This window comes from Squalius cephalus (assembly GCF_949319135.1).
Source record: "Squalius cephalus genome assembly, chromosome: 21".
Classification (NCBI taxonomy): Eukaryota; Metazoa; Chordata; class Actinopteri; order Cypriniformes; family Leuciscidae; genus Squalius; species Squalius cephalus.
Genome location: NC_137142.1, coordinates 20,812,446 through 20,836,640, shown reverse-complemented (window position 1 = coordinate 20,836,640; position 24,195 = coordinate 20,812,446). Strand labels below are relative to the sequence as shown.

Below are 24,195 nucleotides of genomic sequence, written 5' to 3'. Positions count from 1 at the left end.
GAAACAATTTTGTGATGTTTTTCACTTCTTAATGGTGCATATTGAGAGCAAGGCATTGTTGAAAGGACGAAATATCTCAGAAAATCATAACCAACAAAAAATGAAACCATGCTTATTATCTAAAAGACATTCACCTGCATCTGAACTCAAATAAATGTGTTTGCATGCTCCTCAGGACAGCCCTAAATACTGCACTGTTTTTTGGCTGAAGTCCATATCATGCTCCAAACCCCATGGATGCCCCCTGTTTTTTCCCCCATGCCCTCTGGGGCAGTACAGAGTAATGTAACACTAGACTGAGATGCTCTATGGGTCGCAATGGCTGCAGTGAAAATAATTCTGGCTGGTTAATCTGCAGGGTGGCAGCACAGCACAGCACACGGCCTTCTACATCAATTAGGTGAGTAATAGATGTGGAGCTGGCACAGGATCTGGGTGACACCAGAGCTGACGGCTTGCAGAAAAACAAGAGAAGAGTCGAGGCCTGCGTGAGGTCCATTTGGAAGGAGGATGCATGCTTCCGCTAAAAGCGGAGTAAATGTGAGGGGGGCAGTGGGTGGAGGCTATCGAAAGTGGGAGTGAGGCATGAACGCACTGAGTCTGGCGACATTTCAGTCTAATTGCAGGACCGAGCTTTGACGGTTAAGAGAAAATGAGTGAGGATTAAGTGCAGAGCCACGCTTAAAAGGACCCATCATTACTTAAAGGGTAAGAACAGGGAAGTGGAAAAACTTTTCACTTCAAGTAGAAACAATATGATTACTGACTTCAGGCATGATATCTATGTCAAAAATAACTCTTTGAATGAATTACGGCCAATTAAGATCTTTGGATTGCCTACTTGAAGTAGGGAAGACAATAGCTGTTTTCTTCCAAAGTTGAGAATTTAACTTGTGCAAATTTGGAGTATCAGAGCGCGCAGACAAAACGCAATAAAGGACGTCATGTTATCTTGCGTTCGGATACCTGGTGTTTGTGAACACGCTCATGTGAGACACTTTCTGGGAGGTCATTATACCGACTCATTCTGATGATAGACTTTGGCTCAAGCATTTCAGAATGATCAAACCAACATTTGAGATGCTGTGTGATGAAAGTGGTCTGCTGGTTAGTCTGGTTATCCAATCACATCCAGACTTGAGGTTTTTATGGGACCCATAAGGGACCAAAAGTGGACCATATCTCATGCGCTATATTTATGTGAATTAAGACATTTGTATTTTGGGTAAAATCTTTTTAATGAATTAGTGGATTCAGTTCATAAAATGATCTGAACGATTCGTTCATGAATCATGTTCAAATTACTGACTTGCAGCGGTTTTCAAGTTCAAAGCAATCAAAGAAAATGTAACAAATTTAAGTTAATTTTAAAATTTGTATGAATTCCTTTGATTTGATTCATACAAAAATTTATCATTTTTTTGAAAAAAAACAAACAAGCATAAAGGTCCACCCCAACCTCACCGTCAGTGGGGCATCCGAAAGAAAAATTCATACAAATTTGCCACCAATTTGCCAAAACAAATAGAGTGTATACCAAATTATATGAAGAACTATGTTTCAAGTAGTTTAAGCCATTGCCAATAAATAATAATTAAAAAGATAACAAAACATACTGGATGTTTTTGGAATTCCATGTATTTGTGATACTATTAACATGAGTGGTAAATAAGACTTGAATATATTTAAACAAATCAAACCTGGTTTTCATCCAGATGTCAATCATAAATATCCAGCCAATATGGTTGGCACTTGTTTGGAATTAAACGCAAGCACAGCCACCCATCAAGCATCTAGCTGATAGTCCTAGAAAAGAGGGGAGAGGGGACATAGATAACAAGTAGCTCATAGTCAGACACAGCACACTTATCGCCTCTCACTTTCTGACAGACCCCTTTCTAATGCCACAGCCTGGAGAAGTTCTATGGCAGACATGAGAAATAGATCCCTGTCGGAAAAAAGATATCGGGAGGACAAAGTGTGTCAGGTCAGCACCTGAGGAAAGCTGCCATGGCACAAGCCCAGCCTCTGCCACAGAACAGCATTGAGAGCCTCCTGCGGCAGACAGGAGAGAGCGATGACCCATCCCTTTGCCCCTGATGGCCTTATTAAAGACATCCACTACACACATTGAATGTAAACTGTATGTAAATAATTCAGATGTACAGTAAGAGCATCAAAACAATATGTGTATCGTCATAACACCAACATGTAAGAGTAATCTGGCATTGCATAGCATGGGACGTGTGGTAAATCATACGCACAAGTATTCATACTCAAGTCAAGAGCACAAATATTCAACAATCTCAAGTAACGTAAATATAATAATTTAGAGAAAGAACTTCTTTTATATTTTTAATACAAAATATGTCCCATACAAATGAATATTCAAATTCAACTGACAATTCAATGTGATAATTCACTCATAATTTTATTTTAGTTTGTAATCATACTAAATAATTGTATACTCTTTATTACAGAATCGACTGAGATCTATCGGTCACGTTAGGCTGCGTCTGCTCATCAGAGCTAATTTGAGTGTGCAGTTAACACTTCCATAAGCAAAGAGAGTAAATGTGGCCCTATTAACGAATGCCTGCTGACAACAGGACAGAAATATTCTTCCCCAGCTGTGAATTCTTCTTCTTTTTTTCATCCAAATGAACATGTCATGCTTCACCTGCGTTACCAACAGCATTGCCAAAAGTAAATGAACACAAACACAAACACAAAAAAAACGTGAGTTGAGCACAACAGAAGCTCTTATCCTTTGGGCTGCTTAACTCATTATGGTTTAATCTGTGGCACCCAACTGACAACCCTGTAGTAAAATAACTATACAGCTTTTATTCAATACTTGTACTCAAAAGTAGAGAGGAAAATATTTTTGAGTTCTTGTAGAGCAGTGGTTCTCAACTCTATTAGAGCCGTGGACAGTATAGGGACAAACAATGTTAAACGCAAATACATTTCTAATTCTATTTCAAATAAATGCTGTTCCTTTGAACTTTCTATCACTGTTTCCACTATATTAGGCAGCACAACTGTTTTCCACTTTAATAACAAGTATCAGAAAGAAATGTTTATCGAGAATATAATTTCCTAGATCCTAGTCTGTGCTCATCATACAATAAATTTGTCAACTGCAACTGCCCAAAATTAGCAGACAGGTTCTGACATTTGGCAACTAGCATCTGGGCAAAAGTTACATATGTATTCTAGCCTTTAGTTTACACTTTGTCTGTAAGTATGCACAAAACAGCACAAAAATACACCAGCTCCAAAAACAACAAGATGATTCTGGAGGCATGGGAAATCTGTAGGCTCTGGGAGTGAGTCCTCTATCAATCACAGGTGAAGAGGAGTGCAGAGAGACTGATGTGCAGCACTGAGAGCAAGGAAAAAGAGAAAGCCATCCTTCACCTGTTATAATTAGCCCTGGCCTTTTCACAGGATTAATTAAAACAAGTTTCTTTCCTGATTTAACCACAAGGGATGACCTGCAGGAACGATATAACTATAGCCGAAGTAGAGATAAAGTACACAGCGATGTCTACGGATCCCGCTCTGTCTATTTTTCTTTCTCCTGATCCGTTGACCCTGGTGATTCGGCTTTAAGGCCTCATTCACAGCTCACTCAAACAGGATCACCCTATCTACTAAAGATTTATGAGATGACCTCTTTATGTCAGTGCGTGTCTGCAGATCTCACACACACACACTTTCTCCCTTTATCCCCCCCCCCCCTCCTCTCTCTCTCTCTCTCTCTCTCGCAGGTATTACAGGGTCTTGTTATCTTCCCAGTTGCTTCTGCGTTGCATTAATATGGCTGTGAGTTGCATTCTCCGTGAGAGAGACACTACTGTGGGGAGAAGACGGCATAGGAGGATAAGAGGCCTGATGAATATCTTTACCTGAGTGGCTAAAAGCGGAAAGGAGGGCGTGTGGACCTTGAGCAGCGTGAGGGGAGTGTTGGTCTTATGATGGATGGCGAGGAGCCGGGTGTGTCTGGATCAATGCTGTGAGCTCTGCAGTGTGGAACAGGTGAGAGAAAGATGAGAAATGAGCGCTGGGGCCCGGCCTTGCTGTGCGGTTTGCCATTTCAAAGCACACTGATCATTTTCACACCCACACACACGTGTGCACAAAAACACAGAAAATAAACCAACCCATTTGCATCATCCTCAATCTGTCTTCTCCATCCAAGCCGCCTGAGAGCAGCTAACTTGGTTAGCCTTTCCTCACCCCTCTTCCTCATGGCTGTGTGAGGAGCGGCTTGGACTGGACTGATATGTTCATTAGTGGTGAGTGATGCTCCTGGATGGGTCCGGCAGCTGCCCGGCACTTTGCGACAGCAGAGCGGAGACCGTGTGAACCGAGCAACTAATCTTTCACTGACAGACAGCCGGACAGGCTTTGCTTTCAGATGACAGACTGGAATAGCGCTCCAGTTCTTCTTTAAAGTACAAAAAAAAAAGGCACTCTTCCTGGTCCTAACGCAATTACTGTATGTACAAATCATCAAGTCTCCTTTATTTATATATAAAATACAGATTGTTTCAAAACAGCTTTACAGTGATAAAAAGGAAAATAATAATTAATGATGCAAATATAACTCAATTCTGCAGTAAAGCAGCTCTAAAAAAGACAATAGTGTCGTTATTCAGCTGAAGTCAGTTCAGTGTTGATTCAGTTCGGTTCAACAACTGTGTGTGGTTCATCAATTATTAAATTAGTCCAATTCAGCTATAAAGCAGCTCTGCAGAAAATAGTGATGTCATCATCCATCCAGCTGTTCTCATCCAATAGTGTTAGTGTAGTCAAGTCAATAATATTGCTGAATATTAAGTTGTTGCTAAATGTAAAAATGTAGCTGCTGGTATAAAACACTGTAGTTTTCAGGTAAATATTTATTAATTATAAACAACTACTCCCTTATTAATATAAATAATTAGTCGTGATGCTAAAAGCACCACAATTACTCCCATTGACACAAATAAAAATTAGATGGAGACAATCAGTAAATTTAACAAATAAATAAATGTCTCTTCAGTGTGAGTAGATGATGACATTTAAACATTTGCATGAATAATTCCTATATTCCTATATCCTATATTCCTATACTAGAACAATATTTTGTAGTAGACCTATTTTACAGAGGCTTACTATATATATTACTTAATAACAACTGCAATGTCATGGTCTTGGGTTTGACTACCAGGGAATACACAAAGTGATGGAATTTACCTTGTAAGTGACTTGCATCACAGTGGTTTCTTGAAGTTGAACTTGAGATTTAAAATAACATTTAAATACTCAGAATCTTCGATCTTTATTTTACACTTATTTCATAAAAATGTACTGTACTGTGATATAAAAAATTGAAGTTTTATTTTATTTTAAGATTAACATTCAAGTTTTGTTGTTGGTGTTTTTTTTTTATTTTTTTTAATAAGAAGTCTCTTATGCTCACCAAGACTGCATTTATTTGATCAAATGTAGATTAAAATGAGTAATATTGTGAAAGATTATTACAATTTAAAATAACTGTTCCAGTCTTCAGTGTCACATGATCCTTCAGAAATCATTCTATGCTGATTTCATGCTTCATGCATATCAATGTTGAAAACAGTTCTGTCATGACAACTCTCGGAGTGTTTGGTATGGTAATGGTTATTACAAGGTTGATATGTTGGCGGAATAGATATGCTACAGGACTTGCTACTGCCAATCCATCTTTGACGACATGCTGCTGTGAGCAAGTAAAACATGCTGCTGCAGTACCATACATTAATAACACGTAGCAGATCTATACAGGTGGAGCTGGGGAAGGTGGAGGGTTTATGAAAGCGTGCTACAAACTGCTACAGCAAATGCTGACCAAGTATTTGAAGGTTGAGCTGTGAGCTCATTGGCTACTGATACAGCAGGAACCAATCGTGGAGGAGCTGTGCTCTATAAAGAATGATGTGATTGCAAGCAGGTTGAGTTAAGGACATATCAGCCTGCACATCTAGTGTTTCATGACAGAACTTTGTATTTGTGCTGCTTAATATTTTTGTGGAAACCGGGATACACAAGATTCTCTGATGATAGATAGTATATATTTGAATTTTATTTAATAGAAAATGTGTTTACTGTTACTTTTGATCAAAAGTAATGCATCCTTGCCAAATAAAAGTATTCATTTCTTTAAAAAAAATACCTTACTGAAAAGCAAAAAATGTCAGGCACCACCAATGCCAGTACTCTCAAAATGGTAATGATTAAGTACCATGTTTCAATACATACACCTAAACACAGAGACAAAGTCACAAATATAGTGGAAGAGAGTCAGAGAAATCAAATAGCAGATGAGAGTGATACAGAAAGCCGTCTTGTCGGTGAGAAAACGGTGAGACGAAGAGGGAAAAGAGAAGGGCTTGAGGAAGATGTACGACTCACTAGCCTGCCACATACAGCAGATGTTGTTGCCTATTGAGCTGTTAATTTAACGGGAGTTTATTGAATAGTAATTAGGAGGAGCTCACTTACCATGATAGAGGAAGAGCCTGCTATGCAAGCTAAACTCGCCTTCACCCTCTCTTCCTCCTCCTCCTCGCTCTCCTTCACCTCACTTCCATTAGAAAACCTGCAAATAGTAAATACATAAATATTGAAAAAAGATTTTTGAGGGTTGTTATTCTCATTAAAATATGGTAAGGATATGTCTGCGAGACTTTAGCTGATAATAACCTTCACTTGCGCTTTGCAAGATGATCAAAATGCAAAATGCAATAATCCAAGATATTACTCAATGCATTGTGGTTCCCCAGATATAACCAATTTTATTATTCTACAATGTTATTATTTGTGGAGACCTTTTAATGCTCTATTTATCAGGGTGAGAGGGTGCAGAGGAAAATCAATGTTTAATCAGCAGTAAGCTGTTTGCACGGGGCACCGAGTGAAATCCTGTAACCCAGGCACACTCGTGATATAACTATCTCAGAGTCCATAATCAATCAACATCTACAACTCCCCAGAACACAATGCCAAAGTGCATATGATCCCATCAAAGACTACAACAGCCTGCCCACTAAACAAGCATACACAGAACTCTTTCTGTGTGCTAAATGGATAGACTAGCTCCAGTGGATCGGCTTGGGAGGGTGTGTTATAAATCAGAGAAGTGTTACTAACAGTGTTGACTTTCCCTTTCGTCTCCGAGTGTGTGGGGTTCAGACACCTGGTCTCTGTCGTCAGTCTAATATGGACTCTGCCAGAACCATGCGCTCAAATGCCCACAAACATATGCTGCCATTGTGATGGAGATGAGCAGCAGGGATGTCTCCCGCTTTCCTTTCACTACGCAGCCAATGGGAGACCCCCGTGGAGGGTCGTAGGTCAAGTGGGAGGCCATTGTGATTGGTGGGCTCAGGGGAAAGGCCTTGAGGATGTGTGAATTAGGCTCATCAGCGTGAGGTCACGCGTGTTTGAAAGAGTACGTCTGACCCCTCGTGTGTCTTCCAGCCCTGACAGCTTCATCAAGGTTGGGCCTTATGAATAAAAATCAGAAGTCATGAATTTTAACATGCCCACAGGGCCAGGGAAGTATTCTCCTTGGTTAACAAAACTTAAACCCAGTGAACTGTTTTCATCGTCTGTCACACACTCATTTGATTTACACTGAATGAATGGGCATTAAATCAACCATTTTGATTCAAAACCAAGCAGGAAAGGGGGGAGTTTTATTTATTTATTTAATAATCAGTTTGACACATTTGTGACAAAGAAAATATCGGCAGATAATTTATCGAAAACAACTTTATCCAAAGTGCATTCAAGGCATACATTTATTTGCCTGTGTGTGCTTGGGAATCAAACCCATGACCTTGGCATTAGTGCCATTTTTTCATGTGATATTTCAGTTAAATTGATTTATTTTAGAAAAAAATACTAAAACATTTTAAAAGATAATTATAGATAATAATTTCATAATCCTTTACAAAAGCGTGTAAATCCCTTTAAAGACTGACATATATGTTACATGTTCACTATGTACCCCTAAAATTATAGTATCATAACATTACGATTAAACTTATATTTTTTATAAACGTATATCTAATCCAATAATAATTACTACTAATAAAAATGAGTTTGGTTTGGGCTCAGTAATGTTTTTTGTAAATTTTTTGAAAGAAGTCTCTAATGCTCATCACTGCTTGATTTAGATGATTTAAAAGCCACAGTAAAAACTTGAATATTCTGAAATAATATTACAATTTATAATTAATGTTGACTATTTTAGTAAATTTTCAAATGTAATGCACTCCTATGATGACAAAGCTGAATTTTCAGCATCAATAATCCAGTCTTCAGTGTCACATGATCCTTCAGAAATTATTCTAATATGATGATTTGGTGGTCATTTTGTATTATCAATGTTATCTTAACTATTATCAACAGTTTTGCTGTTTAATATTTTTGTGGAAACCAATCTTTTTTTTTCCAAGATTCTTTGATGAATAGGAAGTTCATAGTAAATGTTTCTGCACGACAACATGACATTTTTAGGACAAATGTCTACGCAACAACAAAGCAATATTTTAAAACTTCCAACAACGTGACAGAAAACGCAAGAGGTACCGAACGTGAGAGATGGAAACATTAAAAAAAAAACAAATTGCCACATAACAGTCAAAACTCTTAAGCAGGCTGTTCCAGGCTAAACATTGATTTTAAATAAAACACTGGATGTCTGCAGGTACTTGGAGCACATTTCAAAATGTCACATTTCTGGCCTGTCGAGCTCCCGCTGGCTTTAAGCTGTTTAGCTGCTCCACACCACGAGAGCAGAGGCGAAAACGGTCTGCGTTAATACCACATCAGTCTCTCATTGATTTCATGTTAGTTGCTCGGACCACCTTTTCTTCTTGAATCAATTTGAAAATAAAAGAAAACCAGAGGCAAAAATAACCACGCAAGGTTGCAACCTTTGATCTCAGCATAATTGAAAGAAAAGGTCAAAGCTTATCACCGCAATGCATAATTAACATTTCAACGATTTCTCATTGTCAAAAAGATTAATTCAAAATGATATGTATTCAAAAGATATCATGTAACAAAGTGAGCAGACCAGTGCTGGGAAACTGAAAGTAGCAACGCAATTATCTTGCGTACATTTTTCAGCATTGCGGATGTGTTTTGAAAAGAAGCTTTTCCAGTAATTAGCTACTTTTCGCGAACATTTGCAATATAGTGCAAACAAACACCATTACAACAGCTAGGGAATAATCAAACGCGCTGACCTAAATGGCTTTTCGTAGCATTAGAAAGTCTGATTCAATCAAGTGAATCAATTCATCATTAACAGTCCTGTCCCTCTCACAAGCAGTCAAATGGTTCATCCTAAACCAGGGGTGTCTAATTCTGATCCTGGAGGGCCACTGTCCTGCAAAGTTCAGCTCTAAACCCCATTTAAACACACCTGAACCAGCTAATCAAGATCTTACTAGTCATACTAGAAACTTCCAGGCAGGTGTGTTGAGGCAAGCTGAACTTTGCAGGAAGGTAGATCTCCAGGAGCGAGTTTGGACACCCCTTTCCTAAAACGGTCCTCTCTTGTTTAGCGTTGGAAAGTTCAGTTCATTCTGGTTAATCGATTAGTTCTGAATATTCATGTAAACTAGGGGTGCCCAAACCTGTTCCTGGAGATCTACTACTAAGTTCAGCTTCCACCCTGATCAAACATCAACTGAACCAGCTAATTATGCTGCCTTCACATGCTATCCGATATATTGTAAATACAAATTTCCTAGTTAAAAATTGCACATGAACGACATCTCAAGACTAACACCACTAAGAGGTTCTGGGATAATTTTGATGCAAGTTCCAGAGATGGGCGTGCCATAAACTTTAAACACGGCGGAGGGGAAAACAATAGCTGTGACTGCTATTCTTTATTAGTTTTTTCCACAACAGCTACATCGCCTTGTCTTGTTGTAGTAGTGCATATTTACACATGAAAAATCATTTGAAGCGTATTGTAGTAGCCCTATGTTTTATACACTGCAAAAATAGCCTGTATTTGACCCAAATTCCAGAACTGGCAGTAAGCTAGATAGACAGCGAATGATTATATGGTTCTTAATGAATGGGAAGCTAAATATCATATTGGATTTAATAAGATTTACCAATACACAGGCAAGAATGTAAACCTGGGGTCCTCCATAATTCCTGTTATTTACAACAACAAAGCTCTTGAATGCGACAAGCTCGTAATCACAACTTCAGAAGTGGGAAGTAGGAAATTTCCGATAGCACATGAAGGCAGCATTAAGATCCTTAGGAGCACTTGATAATTACAGACGTGTAAACCTAAAAGAGGTGTGTTGGATCAGGGTTAGATCTGAACTAGTGGTTGCACAGACAAGTCCACTTTGGCCCTGTTCCAAATGGCACTCTAAACATGTGGTCTTCCTATGAGAACGCACTTTCATAACATAACGCCACTTCGGCTCGTCAAAAGTGCGCATTGAGGGTGCATATCAACCGCAAAGGGGACACTCGCGAGCGCCCTTCTGAAATCTAAAATGACAAATGGGACACCCTACAGTCTCACTGACAAGCTGAGCCATATCGCATTAATTATCGCAGGCGATACGTCCTCGATAATTATTGCGATATGGCTCAGCTTGTCAGTTAACTACGGCACTGTGTTGTAAATGCCGCTCCATCTGAAAGCAGGTGATGGCGATTTACTACTAATCAAGGAACCGGCTTTACTGACGAGATGCGCATAATCTCATGCGATATATTGCCCAGCCCTAGACTGGTCTACCGCGTACAGCGCACGTGTTGAAAACAAAAACGCCCATTGCCATAACAACGTCAGCTCTGCGTGTCCTGGTCCTGAGGCTTCCTACACCGTAAACTAAACACAGTAACAAACAATGACGTCGATTTTACCATATCAATCCGACCGCGAGTCCGATGATGAAACATTGGAAGAACTAGTCATTCAATCCGAACCTCCATCGCAAGGACGACTCGAGCAGGACGTTTCTCAGTGATACACTACTCAGTTTGAGGTAACGTTACATTATGAGATGTTGCAACTGTAATTCCTCACCAGCAGCATTAACAAGTGCATGTCCATCAACAAACCGAATATTTTACTTGTACTTATTTATTTACCGAGTATTTTCTAATTTATTGCGGTGAACATGTGGAAACTAATAACAGTGTATACATTAGCCAAGCTCTAGCGTGAATGACTGATGTAACATAAACGTTGGTAAAACAAATCTTGCCCCATGCTTAATCTTTCCTCAAACAAATCTTGCCCCATGCTTAATCTTTCCTCAAAGTACTGAGAACGACAGACAATCTGCATTAATAGACACAGTTTTAGGTAATAGTGGCCCACAACTGATTAGCATAAGTATTTCAGTAAGACAGTAATAATGTGAGTTAACCAGTTAGCAGGAGACCAACTCAATATAAAACTCAAAACTAAGTATTTTGAACACCATCTTTCAAGAGCAAGTGTTTTGCGAATCCTGCATTGAACTCCGAGATTTGAGAAGCAGTCGTCAGTAAAATAAAGGGAACACAGCAAAAGTTTAGGATTAAGGATGAATTTGAACCACTGATTCTTCACATGCTCGTCCTTGGGCAGTGGAAAAAAACTGGCTTTACCTTCACATTGTAGAGCACAGCATCTTCTCGACATGATGCTATCCAGTATCCACAGGAGTCAGCTGTTGGTTTGAGGTTCAAGTTTTCCCTGGTGTCTGCACGCGCAATAAGTGGGCGGACAATATGCTAATGAAACGGCTTATGACTCGTTTGAAAAACTATTAATTTCATTGACTCAGAGTCAACTCTTACTTTTGAAAGACAATAACTTTATATACGGTTCACTTTCAGATTTCATAAATGCATACATTTTCAAAAATCCATAATAGGGGCACTTTAAGCCTGACACTGACTAGCCACTGATCATGTGATTTTGACACTTACACATGGCCGTCTAGCAGAAGTCAACAGGCAGAAAACCTTCAGACTGTTCTGACTGTGCTATATCTTTTCTAACTGATTAGAGTAGACTTACAGTTTTCATATAAATTATGATCAAAAGTCTAAAAAATTGGCTGTACTACTAATGCTGTTCAATAGAAGGGACCACAAGAAAAGTGGTCATTTTTACAATCCATTTCCAACAAGAACAAATAGTGTATGAATGAATACTCCGAAAGCTCCACAATTATGTTTGTTTTTACGATCTGGATACTCAATATCGAGTGCACATTCAGGAGTGCAGAAACTTGCTGTCAATGCTGTCCTGTGATTTTAACAATAAAAATAGCTTAGAAACTGTAAATTTCTAGCATATATTTCTTAAATAATTACATTCCACATCCACAGCTGTACTATTAGTAGAGAGACAATGCACATACAGGAAGGACTAATTCACACACAATCGCTCTCTAATGCATTCAAATAAATGTAATCTTACTGTGCTACTTTATCTGCATCTTATTTAGAACCAACATAAATCAGTAAGAAATATAATGACCCACAGACAAATTAACTGATAAAAATATGCAGTTATGTAGGAGCAATAGCCTTGTGGGCAGCATTCTGATATATACCGTAGCTGTGCACAAGGCGACCCGAGTTTGAGTCTCGGCTTGAGGTTCAGGCTTCACAAGCCAACATCAAAGTTTGTCCACAAACTTTAGCCTTTAGTTGCAAATTGTGCTACGTTGCAAAGCATTCCCATTTCTTGAGTTTTTATTAATTACGTCATCAGCAATTGCACGAATTACGCGAATCACATAACTTCAAAAAATGTGAGGTCGTTCAATCTCTAATCTGAACTCTGCAGGTAGATAGATCTCCAGGAACAGGATTGGGCACCACTGATGTAAACAAACAGATCTTTTTTTTTTTTTTGTATTTAGCATACATGTGCCTGTTCAAGCATATGATGCTGACCAAAAATGATCAGACATGATATAGATATTATATACCCAAATATAATGTTTGTAATTTTTACAGAAAAATACTATAAAAATGCTACAGTAAAAAAACATTAACTTAAGTTGCCTTACCATATACAGTGAAAAACTGTAAATGGTTTAACATCACATTATAATTTTACTGTAAAATGTTATTTCTTTTATGGTTTTTGCAAGTAATAACTATGAATTACCACATAATTTACAGTACAAACAAACTGTAAAAGGACATTCCCAGAATTCCCTGCGTTACACATCCCATGTGATTACTGATAACAAAAATAATAAGAAAAAATTATTTGTTAAAAATGTAATGTACACAAGTGTGTTTTGTGTTACTTTATGTTATTTAGTTAATGTTTATAGCATTATTTTATTTTCCTGTGTTACCCTGATGGCCATTTCTGTTTGTATGACACTCTGCACCATATAAGTACAGACCATGTTTTATGAACAAGCCGCTTACGATAAACCCTGATTCATCATGTGGCTTTCTTTTATGCCACCTGTATTATTGTAGTGGTTAAAGGTACATTTTACGGTAAAAAGGCTGATTTTGGTAGTTAAAGAAGGTATATTAGCATTATATCACTTAATGAAATAGTTTTAAGTTGTAAAATATAGTCATTTTTATGATAAATTTCTGACAATCAACATCTGCCATGTTCTTTACAGTGTATATATATGTATATATATATATATATATATATATATATATATATATATATATATATATATATATATATACACATACATATATTAGTAATATGCATATACATCTACGCACTATATTGAAGACACAGTAAAAATAATCACTGACATACTAAATTAATCACTCAATCATAAGAACCACTGGTCACACCACTGCCTACTCTACTGCCCTCTAGTGAACACTACAGAGATTAGCATACTGCCCCCAAAGCACAGAATAAACCCCAGTACTCCTGAGGGTTAGAAACCTCCTTTAGCATATCTAAATGCATACAATGACTTCCTGCACAAAAACAGTTTCTAAAGAACTTCATATCTGATTAAGGTGACACAGAGACAGATGAACCAGAAAAGCTGCAATGCAGAGAGGCAGATGGGGGAGCAGAGAGCATTAATATGGGACAGTCATTTAGCTCTTAGACACGCACCCACAGATGGGAACTTGATGAATGAAATTCATCTGAAATGTGACGTTGAGCTGATGTAGTTAAATGTCAGTCGAGGTACTTTTAGCGGGAGTCTTTCCGAGGCGACGAGAGGAGGCCACCCTGGCTCGCAGTCGGCCTTCTTCCTTTTCACAGCTCAACTGCTTGTAATGAATCACTGGCCAACACAATATCCACTCCCCTGAAAGAGCGAGAGAGCCCCTTGAGCTTTAAAGCAGCATCCATCTGCACATAAGTCTCTTCCTGCCACCTCAACTGCAGCAAGTAAAACAAATGCGGTTGGTCATCACTGCCAGTCGTGCTTTAAGGGCCTGACGAGAAACGACTGCATGTCTCTCCCACCCTCCCCCAGCCGCTGGGCATATCTCTATTTCAATCTCTCTGTTCTGTCCCTTCCTCTCTCTCTCTCTCTCTTTGCAGTGGAGCCAAGGCAAGAAATCACTCCCATTCAGCCAAGGACACAAACTCCCATCACACACACACACACACACACACACAAACACAAGCTCTCAATATAAATATCTCTAGCGCTCTGGATAGCTCTGAGATTTATTCTGCTGCCAAGCCAGCAGAAAATTGACTTGTTTCATGGAGGCAGGCTATTGACACACTACCGTTGGGAGAGTTAGGGAGGCAGAGAGAGGGATGGAGAGAGAGAGAGAGAGTTTGCACGTGTGAGAAAAAGAAAGAGAGAGACTCATAGAGGATGAAGCTAGCCCCTCCATTACAGGATAATGTAATCAGCAGTGTGGGAAATGGCGATGAGTAAAATGGTACAGCTGACATTTATATAAGAGGATATTGATGGCATAAGCTGAGGAGGCAGACGTCCTCCCCTCTGCTCCTGCGGATTGATAAAGAAGCTCATTTAGCCAGTATATCATTCTTTCCCCAGAAGAGCAGCGAGAACTGCTGGGCCTGGAGCGAGGCGTGAAGGCGGGGGTAGACAGGGAGAGACGGCAGATAAATAGGCTTAGATCTAACCATAACCTTTCCAGGCAACAACAACAAAAAACATGACAAAAACACACAGTCTTCTTTTTGCCAGTGCTGAGAGGCGAGGCAGATTACATGGGTGATGTACAATGTGGGCCTTATGATCCTCTCTAATCCTGAGTGCTTTAGAGTCAACATGAATCAAAATTGCCCCCAAAATTTTGAAATGTGTGTTCCTGATTGGTGCATGTTTTGCTTCCAAAGAAATAAAAATGTGCTTTGTGAACTTTGTTGCAAAAAATGAATAATTTGCTCCTCCTTTCCAAATAGACTACTAGCTATTTACACTACTGGTTAAAAGGTTTTTTATGTTTTTGAAAGAAGTCTCTGATGCTCACCAAGATTGCATTTTTTTGTTGTTGACAAATACAGTAAAAAAAATGTAATATTGTGAAATGATTACAATTTATTTAAACTATTACAATTCAAAAGAACTCTTTTCTATTTTAATATATTTTTAAACATAATTTATTGAATTTAAGGAAATATTTATTCTTATTATCAATGTTAAAAACACTTTTTGCTGCTTAATATTTTTGTTCAGGATATTTTTATGCATAGAACGTACAAAGGAACTATTTATTTGAAATAAAAATATTTTTTAACATTTGTAACAGTTTCTACTGTTTTCTATCGATCAATTTAATGCAGGGGTGCCCAATCCTACTCCTGCCGATCGACTGTCCTGCACAGTTCATCTTCAACCCTAATCAAACACACCTGCCTTTAATTTTCAAGTGATCCTGAAGACCTTAATTGGTTGCTTCAGGTGTGTTTGTCTTTTCACCATCTAAAATGTCTACAACATTTTATTCCATTTCAGTTTAAAATATGTCAGCTTACGGAAGTAAAATGGGTTTGCATGTTCAAAAAAGACAGAGCGCACACTTTTTGTATATCAGGAAATGAGAAAGTGAAAAGAAACAGGGAGCAGGAGAGAAATGAAAGAGTGAGGCGAGAGAGCAAGCATTTTTCCCTCTGGTCAGGTTTAAAAGAGGTGTGGAGAACAGAGGATGGGCAAAAGATGGTGAGGTGTGCATGATTTTTTGCTTGAATCAGCATTCGCTCAGTCAAGAGCGGAGAAGTGCGGGACTATAATTTAGCCTGGGCACAGCTCAAGGCTCATGTCAACCCTAAACAGACACCCTGGTTGATCATTTGAGAGGCGCTACGCCCAGTAACTTCTCATTAGATATACTAAATCAGTGTAGAATTATAATAGCATGCACCAGGAACTTCAGAACAGACCAAACAGTAAAGACAGGTGGTTCAAATGAGCGTTCTTCAGTTTCCCTTTCCTAGATGTGTTTTTGAAATTTCTGAATTTGCTAAACGGCTCAAGCATTCAACCTTCTTGAAGTCGTGTTCCATATCAACCCATGGAAAATGCTGGAGGAGCTCCACAGTATGTGGTCTCAGAACTTCACCATGACAAACCCATGAGCCTTTGTGAAAACATACTGCTGCCTCTGCAATATAGTAATACTAATACCTGCTTTAGTTCTGATGAATGCTGAAGTGACCAATTGATATATATATATATATATATATATATATATATATATATATACATACATACATACATACATACATACATACATACATACATACAATACACATACACTACCGTTCAAAAGTTTGGGGTTGGTATGATTTTTCAATGTTTTTAAAAAAGTCTTAATTTATTTGATCAAAAATCAAATTAAAACCATAATATTATGACATATTTTACATTTAACTCTGATTCAGTGCTCAAGAAACATTTCTTATTATTATCAATATTGGAAAACAATTGTGCAGCTTAATATCTTTGTGGAAATCATGATCCATTTTTTATAAATAGAAAGCTTAAAAACAGCATTTATTTTAAATAGAAATCTTCTGTAACATTGTAAATCCTTTACTGTCACTTTTGGTCAATTTAATGTATCTTTGCTGAATACAATTCATTTATTTAAAAATAAAAACTTTTGAATGGCAGAGTATATAAAAAGGAAATTACAGCTAGATTAGCAATCAATATATGTACACAGACCTGTAAACAATGTATCTAACAAAAGTAAGACAAAATGACACAGAAATGGCTAATTTCACTTTAGTATGGAATCTTACACTCATACCTTATGACATGGGCACCACAAACCATTTTTTCCACCAAGGGACGACCAGCGGCATTATTTTCCTGGTATTCTTGGGGTCCTAGGAGAAATAAAACCAAAGAAAAACCAAATACAATTAAGTAATTTTATTCATAAGTGTAAGGCAGGATAGTCTATCAGTATAGTTTTTATTTTTGCACAACATGTTAGACAAGATGTTCATTGTAAAGCCAATGATTTACAGATCTTGACTGGACTGGTCAAATCAAACACTTTTTAATCCACTTAAAAAAGTCCATTTCAGGTTGAATATGCATGATGCTTCTGAGAGCAATGAAAATAAATGGTTAAGTGATTAAAAATAGTCACTATGACAAAGTAAAAACACACTCTGCTCATAAGCTAATGTGGTATCAAATGCACATGCATTCAGGCTACTTCCCCATGGAATACTCCCTTGAAAAAAGCCACCAGGATGGATTCCGGCAATGCACCTTTCAAACGACCTCGGGTTTCCATCAGTGTGGCCAGTGCGTGGCCACAGTGTTGCCACAGAGGCTTGACCTTTAGCTGCCTTTGTTGTAATTCAATAAGAGGCTCAGGGCTGACACCCTAACCCAACACGGGGTGCAACACTACCCCACTACACCTCTAACAGGCGTAACCGCAACTCTCTCATACCTACTCACAGATAACTCAAATTTATTGAAACCCCTTTTCCTCTGTTTGTCTATAGAATTTCCACGGGGCCATGGATGACATTTCACATGAATATAATTAATGGGCACAAGGCTTCTGAGATATTCTGTATTTTCCTTCAAAGGCATAGAAGACGTGTCATTAAGTCTGCATTTGAAGCAGATTAAAAATATAATTTCACCTAAATTTGAAACCATTTTACTTTGAGGGAAAAAAAAGAATAAAAGGCCAAAAGTTCTGAATTTAGAGAAAACACACATATTAGCAGATTAAATAACTACTTATTAATTTGTTTTGTTTTTTTTGTCTGCCAATATGTGAATTTTCTCAACTTAAATTAGAAACAATTTACTAAACTATTAGTTAAAACTACAATAAACTATTAAGAAAAAAACAAGTATTAGTAGGGCTAAATTGAATAATTTTTAAATTCAAGTACTACTAAATTGCATAAACACACAAAAAATAGATTTAAATAAGGCATGTTTTGGCAGATTTATAAGCCTCTTTAACTAGTGAGGACCAGTAAAATGTCCAGACTAGTCTGAGGACATTTGGCCCTCACATATGTAGCCAAACCTGTACAAATACACACACACACATATTTATTATACATATTTAGCAATTTTCAAGTAACCAATTAAAGAGGTTTTTTTAATCCAAAATATTTGCTGTCTGAATTCAATTGGCAAGTTTTTGGAGAGCATTTACCTTTAAAAACTAAGGCACAGCATCAAATTTGTCAAAGGAATTTATCCATGCTCCTCGGTTCGGCACCAGATGTCATTCTCCTGACATGTGTCATCCAGTCTGTCATAAACCTTTTCCCTGGGTACAATAATTCCTCCATAACTTTCATTTAATTCTGTATTATGACCACAGAGTCACACGTCATGTTTTGAGGTTAAAGCTCTTACACTGATGGACTTCAGATATTATGCATCAAACTACAGATCTAGATGGATCACTCACAGCTTAGCTCTGGTATTTTTAATGGTGAATTGTGTCTGCTAATGTGCCCCTACAACCTTAATAATTCCCTTGTGTTTCTGGAAAACACAAGAATAATAAAAGAGGTGTTAGTCTCAATACAGATTGTGTTAAAGCAGATTTTCTCTGTTTCTTGGTGTTGGATCAGCTGTTCTGGTGAAACCTCAGGGTTAGTCCTGACTTATAATGTGGGCGCAAGAACTGTGCCATATTGACCTTGCTGTGCGTTTTGGGGGGTTTAAGCACTGCAAGGTTAATAGCTTACACCAGATCAAACATCCAGATGGGCTAAAAGAAAAAGGCAAACTGCTACAGTCTAGACTAGTCACTGAAACGGATCTCCATTGCTCTGTTTGCCCAAACAGGAATCGCAACTTCTGTGATTTTGTTCAACTGACCCCTATTAACCTCTGGACACAGAACGGACCTTTCTCACTCTGAGAGGGATCCAGCAAGCTGGGAGATCCCTCTCATTCAAGGTTTGACCCAAAAATTTTAATTCTGTCATTACTTTAATTACTCTCCCTAATGTCGTTCCAAACCTGTAAGACATTCGTTCATCTTCGGAACAAAAATAAAGATCTTTTTAATGAAATCTGAGAGCTTTCTGTCACTCCATTGAAAGCCTACGCAACTGCCACGTTCAAGCCCCTGAAAGGTAGTAAAGACATCATTAAAGTAATCCATGTGACTCCGGTGGTTTAACCTCAATTTTATGTTTTGTTAGTGCAAAAAAAACCCACAATTTACCACTTTATTTACAAAATAATAATCTCCAACATGCGTTGGAGATTAAAATTTTGTAAATAAAGTGGTAAATTATGTTTTTTGCACAAAATACGTCGTTTCATAAATTTGAGGTTAAACCACTGGAGTCACATGGATTACTTTAATGATGTCTTTACTACCTTTCTAGGGCTCAAAAGTGGTAATTGCGTAGCTGTCAATGGAGTGACAGAAAGCTCTCTGATTTCATTAAAAACATCTTAATTTGTGTGAACAAAAGTCTTACGGGTTTGGAATGACATGAAAAAAAATACTATGGTAAATCATAATTATGACATGCAAAATTAAGACATAAATAATGAGATTCAAAATTATTAGACACTTGCCTGGTTTCACAGAAAAGACTTAAGCCAATAGTACCAGACTAAAATGCATATTTGAGCTGTTTTCACAGAAAGTAACTTGCTCTGACATACAGTCATGTGAAAAAGATAGGACACCCCATGAAATATTTTGTTCTTTTGTAAGAAATATGGACTTATCAATATTTGATCTTTCAAACAATATCTATAAATAAAGATAATGTAATTGAACAATGAACAAAAGATGCCAATTCCTACTGAGGAAAAAGTTAGGACACCCTGTACCCTAATAGCTGGTATTGCCCCCTTTGACTGAAATAACCTCAATAAGACATTTCCTATAACTGTCAACAAGTTTCTGACATAGACTGGGAGAAAGTTTTTCCCACTCCTCCATACAGAATCTTTTCAGCTGTGTGATGTTTGAGGGGTTTCTTGCATGCACAGCCCATTTCAAATCACCCCACAGCATCTCAATAGGATTAAGATACGGGCTTTGACTTGGCTATTCCAGGACTCTCCATTTCTTTCTTTTGAGCCATTCCTTGGTGGATTTACTGGAATGTTTTGGGTCATTGTCATGTTGCATATTCCACATCCGCTTCAGCTTAAATTTCCGGACAGATGGTCTTACATTTTCCTCAAGCACCCTCTGATCCAATGATGAATTCATAGTGGATTCTATGATAGTGAGTTGGCCAGGCCCTGCTGCTGCAAAGCAGCCCCAAACCATGACATTTCCACCCCCATGCTTCACAGTCGGTATGAGGTTCTTGTGCTCAAATGCTGTCTTTGGTTTGCGCCACACATGTCTTCTGCTACTGGGCCCAAAAAATTCAACTTTGGATTCATCTGTCCAAAGCACATTGTTCCAGAAGTCCTGGTCTTTGTCTAGGTGTTCTCTGGCAAACTTTAGTCTTGGCCTTATGTTTTTTTTTGTTTTTTTTGACAACAAGGGTTTCCTCCTTGCATACCTCGCATGCAAATCAAACTTTTGCAGTCTCTTTCTCATGGTAGACGCATGTACTTTGACATCAACTGTGGCAAGAGTTACCTGTAGGTCCCAAGATGACATTTTAGGATTGTTGGAAACTTCTTTAAGCATCTTAAGGTCTGCACTTGCTAGGACGGCCTGACTTGGGCATGTTGGAAGTTGTTTTAAATGTTCTCCACGTGCTCGAAATGTTACCACCTGTGTGTGAGTCTACCATTAAATTTTTCACATTTTTGGAGCCATGGTGTGCCGACTTTTTTTTCCTTTTTGATTAATTGTCTTGTTGAGCATCCAATTTGAGCAACATTTTGCTTTGGATGTGCGTGCTTTGGATCTGATTTTACAATGTTCTCCACTTGTAAATTATTTTCCGGACAGTGGAATGGCAGATTTAGAATATTTTGGAGATTTTTTGAAATCCCTTCCCAGACTCATATGCATCCACAACCTTCTTTCTGAAGGCCTCAGAAATCTCTTTTGATCTATCCATGGTGATTTCACTCACTTCCACAATCAAGAACAAACCAAACTAAATGTCTGAGGTTTAAATAAGACAGGCTCCTCCACAATCCTCTCTAACGATATTCTAATCTTTTGCACATTATGTGGCACACCTGATTCTAATTTTATGCATTTTAAGTAGTAAATAAATGTGGAGGTGTCCTATCTTTTTCCTCCCCAAATATTTCATTTCTATTAAGGAAATTTTACAAATAAATTTAAAAATAAATTTCTTCAGTTTTATTAGTTTTTAGTATTATCATTTATATTATCTCCATCTCTCAATATTGTTAAAATGAAGATTCAATGTCCATATGTTGAAATAGACAAAGGTTTTCATGGGGTGTCTTATCTTTTACACATGACTGTGTCTTAACATATGTCAGTGCCATTGTTTTGTCTCAAGGTGCAAACAAGTAATGTTTTTTTCTAAGGCACGTTTAAAAAAAAAAAACTACTTAAATGTCCTAGTTGAACTAAGGCCTAATCCTGACTTAATCTAAGCCCTGTCTGTGAAACTGGGCCACTAAGTCATAAATATGAGATAAAATGTAAAAATTATGAGAATTCTAAACTGACATGTAATGTAAGGTCACAATTATGACAAAACATCTCCACTTTTTTTGTCACAATTATGACTTCTTTCCTATGATGTAGACCTTTTCTCATAATTATGACTTAATATATCAATTTCGACATATGATATCATGATTATTTACCAAAGCATGATTTTTTTTCTTTGTTGCAGAAATGGATTTCCATACTTCCAAATCTATTTTATGAATTTAAAAACATATCACTCCAGGTTATGATTTAACCACTTATATTTTTCATTAATATTATTTACATTTTTAGTATTTTTTAAAAATGTTTTAATTAAGTTAAACATGTATATAACTGTCTTTCATCTTGTGCACCACATTCAAGGGCGTGTTATTGCCGCCATATATTTTACCATGTCAGATGTTAGCACACGAAGGCCCCTGCTGTTCAGGCTTTGAATCAATCACGTTAATACTGTCACGTAACAATTGCCACAGATATCCAGCTTCACTGCTGATCAACACATGGGGGCCATGAGGAGGTTGTCTTACATATGTGTCGCACAACAGGTGCTGGATTTCGCCATCAGCCTGGAGCCTGGAGTCTGCACAAAACAACAGGAGAAGAAAGAGACTGAACACACGCAATGGATATTAACTTCACTTTTCCTACAATACTATACTTTTTATTGGTGCTGCAAATCTTTGTAATACAGTTGTCTCATAATTTATGACATAAACATCCCAGCATAGTCTAATTAAGAACAAAGCATTGCATTTTCAAAGTACTGAATATAATATGCAATTGGAAGTAGGTCCATTTGTCTTGCATCAGATGAGACGCGTATAATCACAAAGTCATCTACCCTAAAGTGACAATGACTACCATCACATTTTGAGCTCTATAAATTGTTGTCTTGAAATGGATACTGTATGAGCCAGAGGGGAAGCCATGCACAAACATTTTTCTTCGTAAAAATCCTGTCACTCAGTTTTATGAGTTGACCTGTTCGGAGTGAGAGGAGATTAGTAGGGGTCAGAGGTCGCCGTGCAAGATTCTGACACCACCGTTGCATTCTGGACACTTGTTAAGAGCACAGACATGGGATGCAAGAGAGGCCAAGGAGACACAAAATAGAAATAACATGTAAGCGGATAGCAAATGACGACTTTGTCCGGTGCCTCTCGCTCGCATTCTTTTACGATCATTTATGGCCGAGGATTTATGCAGAATGCATTATAAATCCAGCGCACGTTATATGTGTAATATTAATGATTTTTGTTACAGAATAGCTGAGGAATGGGCAGGTTTACGTCACACCTCAGGCAGGATTATTTGCATTTTCTCCCAAATAAAGCAGAGTTATTTCCCGCTACTGTTTCGCAGTGCTTTTGTCCACATAACTGCAGCATAAACATAACGTCTTTTATGGGGATCTGAATGACACAAGCAGATCTGAATTTAGTGTTGTTATGGCAGCCTCTCACCTCACACAGAACGATGTTGGCAGCAAATGTACTGAAATATTGCCCTTCCTTTGTTTGCCAAGCACTTTTCCATGGATGCGTACCCTCTCGCTCCCTCTCTCTCTCTGTCACTCATAAAAATCATATTTAGATCCTTATTTCTCCTCCTTAGCATATTTATGAGAGGACCTGGTGGGTATTATTCCTCCTTTATGACACGATCCAGAGACAAGGAGTTAAGCTCATCGCCCCAAACCAGCGATCAGCCCAGCACTCTAGCATAACTGTCTCTGGCGTTCTCCATCCATTACCCAGGCTTAGCGAAGGGCCACTGCTGCTCTATTCCAGCGTCAACTCTCTCTCTTTTCGCATTAACTATTCAGATCAGCTTGACTCACAGGCGCTCATCTCCATACCCCGAGCCATGTTATTATCTCGTCTCTCGTCTTTTTCGTCGCTGCTGATCGGCCCTTCTGCAATAACGGCCGTTGTGAATTATTCAGGCCTAGTTAGGCGCAGAGCTCACCCTCACGCAAAACTCGCATCATGAAGTCCATCCATCTCCACGCTGAAATATAGCTGCCAACCCCAGCGTCTTCAATCACACAGTCGCGTCTGTCACACCACCGTAGCCGGCGCTTTACTCAACCTCAGA

General features: G+C 38.1%; 1 protein-coding gene across 2 annotated transcripts; it reads right to left on the bottom strand.

The window, feature by feature from the left end:
- Positions 1–1,756: 1,756 nt before the first annotated feature.
- LOC307149396 (uncharacterized protein) lies at positions 1,757–24,195 on the bottom strand. Of its 2 annotated transcripts, XM_079855691.1 has the most exons (7): positions 24,067–24,195; positions 22,626–22,678; positions 17,281–17,359; positions 6,535–6,631; positions 4,170–4,456; positions 3,915–4,028; positions 1,757–1,806 (listed from the first exon to the last, which is right to left on the bottom strand). In XM_079855691.1, the coding sequence occupies exons 3-6, from the start codon at positions 17,304–17,306 to the stop codon at positions 3,923–3,925; spliced, it is 516 nt and encodes a 171-aa protein (XP_079711817.1). In that variant the 5' UTR covers positions 17,307–17,359; positions 22,626–22,678; positions 24,067–24,195; the 3' UTR covers positions 1,757–1,806; positions 3,915–3,922. The 2 variants fall into 2 exon arrangements, 1 of the variants encoding a protein (XP_079711817.1); XR_013819556.1 differs by lacking the exons at positions 1,757–1,806; positions 4,170–4,456 and having other exon boundaries at positions 3,923–4,028.

What these genes read in the sequence shown, in the direction of transcription:
- LOC307149396 (XM_079855691.1), bottom strand. Translation starts at nt 17,306, where the DNA reads ATGGTTTGTGGTGCCCATGTCATAAG. An exon ending in TGTGGTGCCCATGTCATAAG is followed by an intron (nt 6,632 to 17,280) that starts GTATGAGTGTAA and finishes TACTATTTGCAG; the next exon opens with GTTTTCTAATGGAAGTGAGG. An exon ending in ATTGAGGATGATGCAAATGG is followed by an intron (nt 4,029 to 4,169) that starts GTTGGTTTATTT and finishes TCCACACTGCAG; the next exon opens with AGCTCACAGCATTGATCCAG.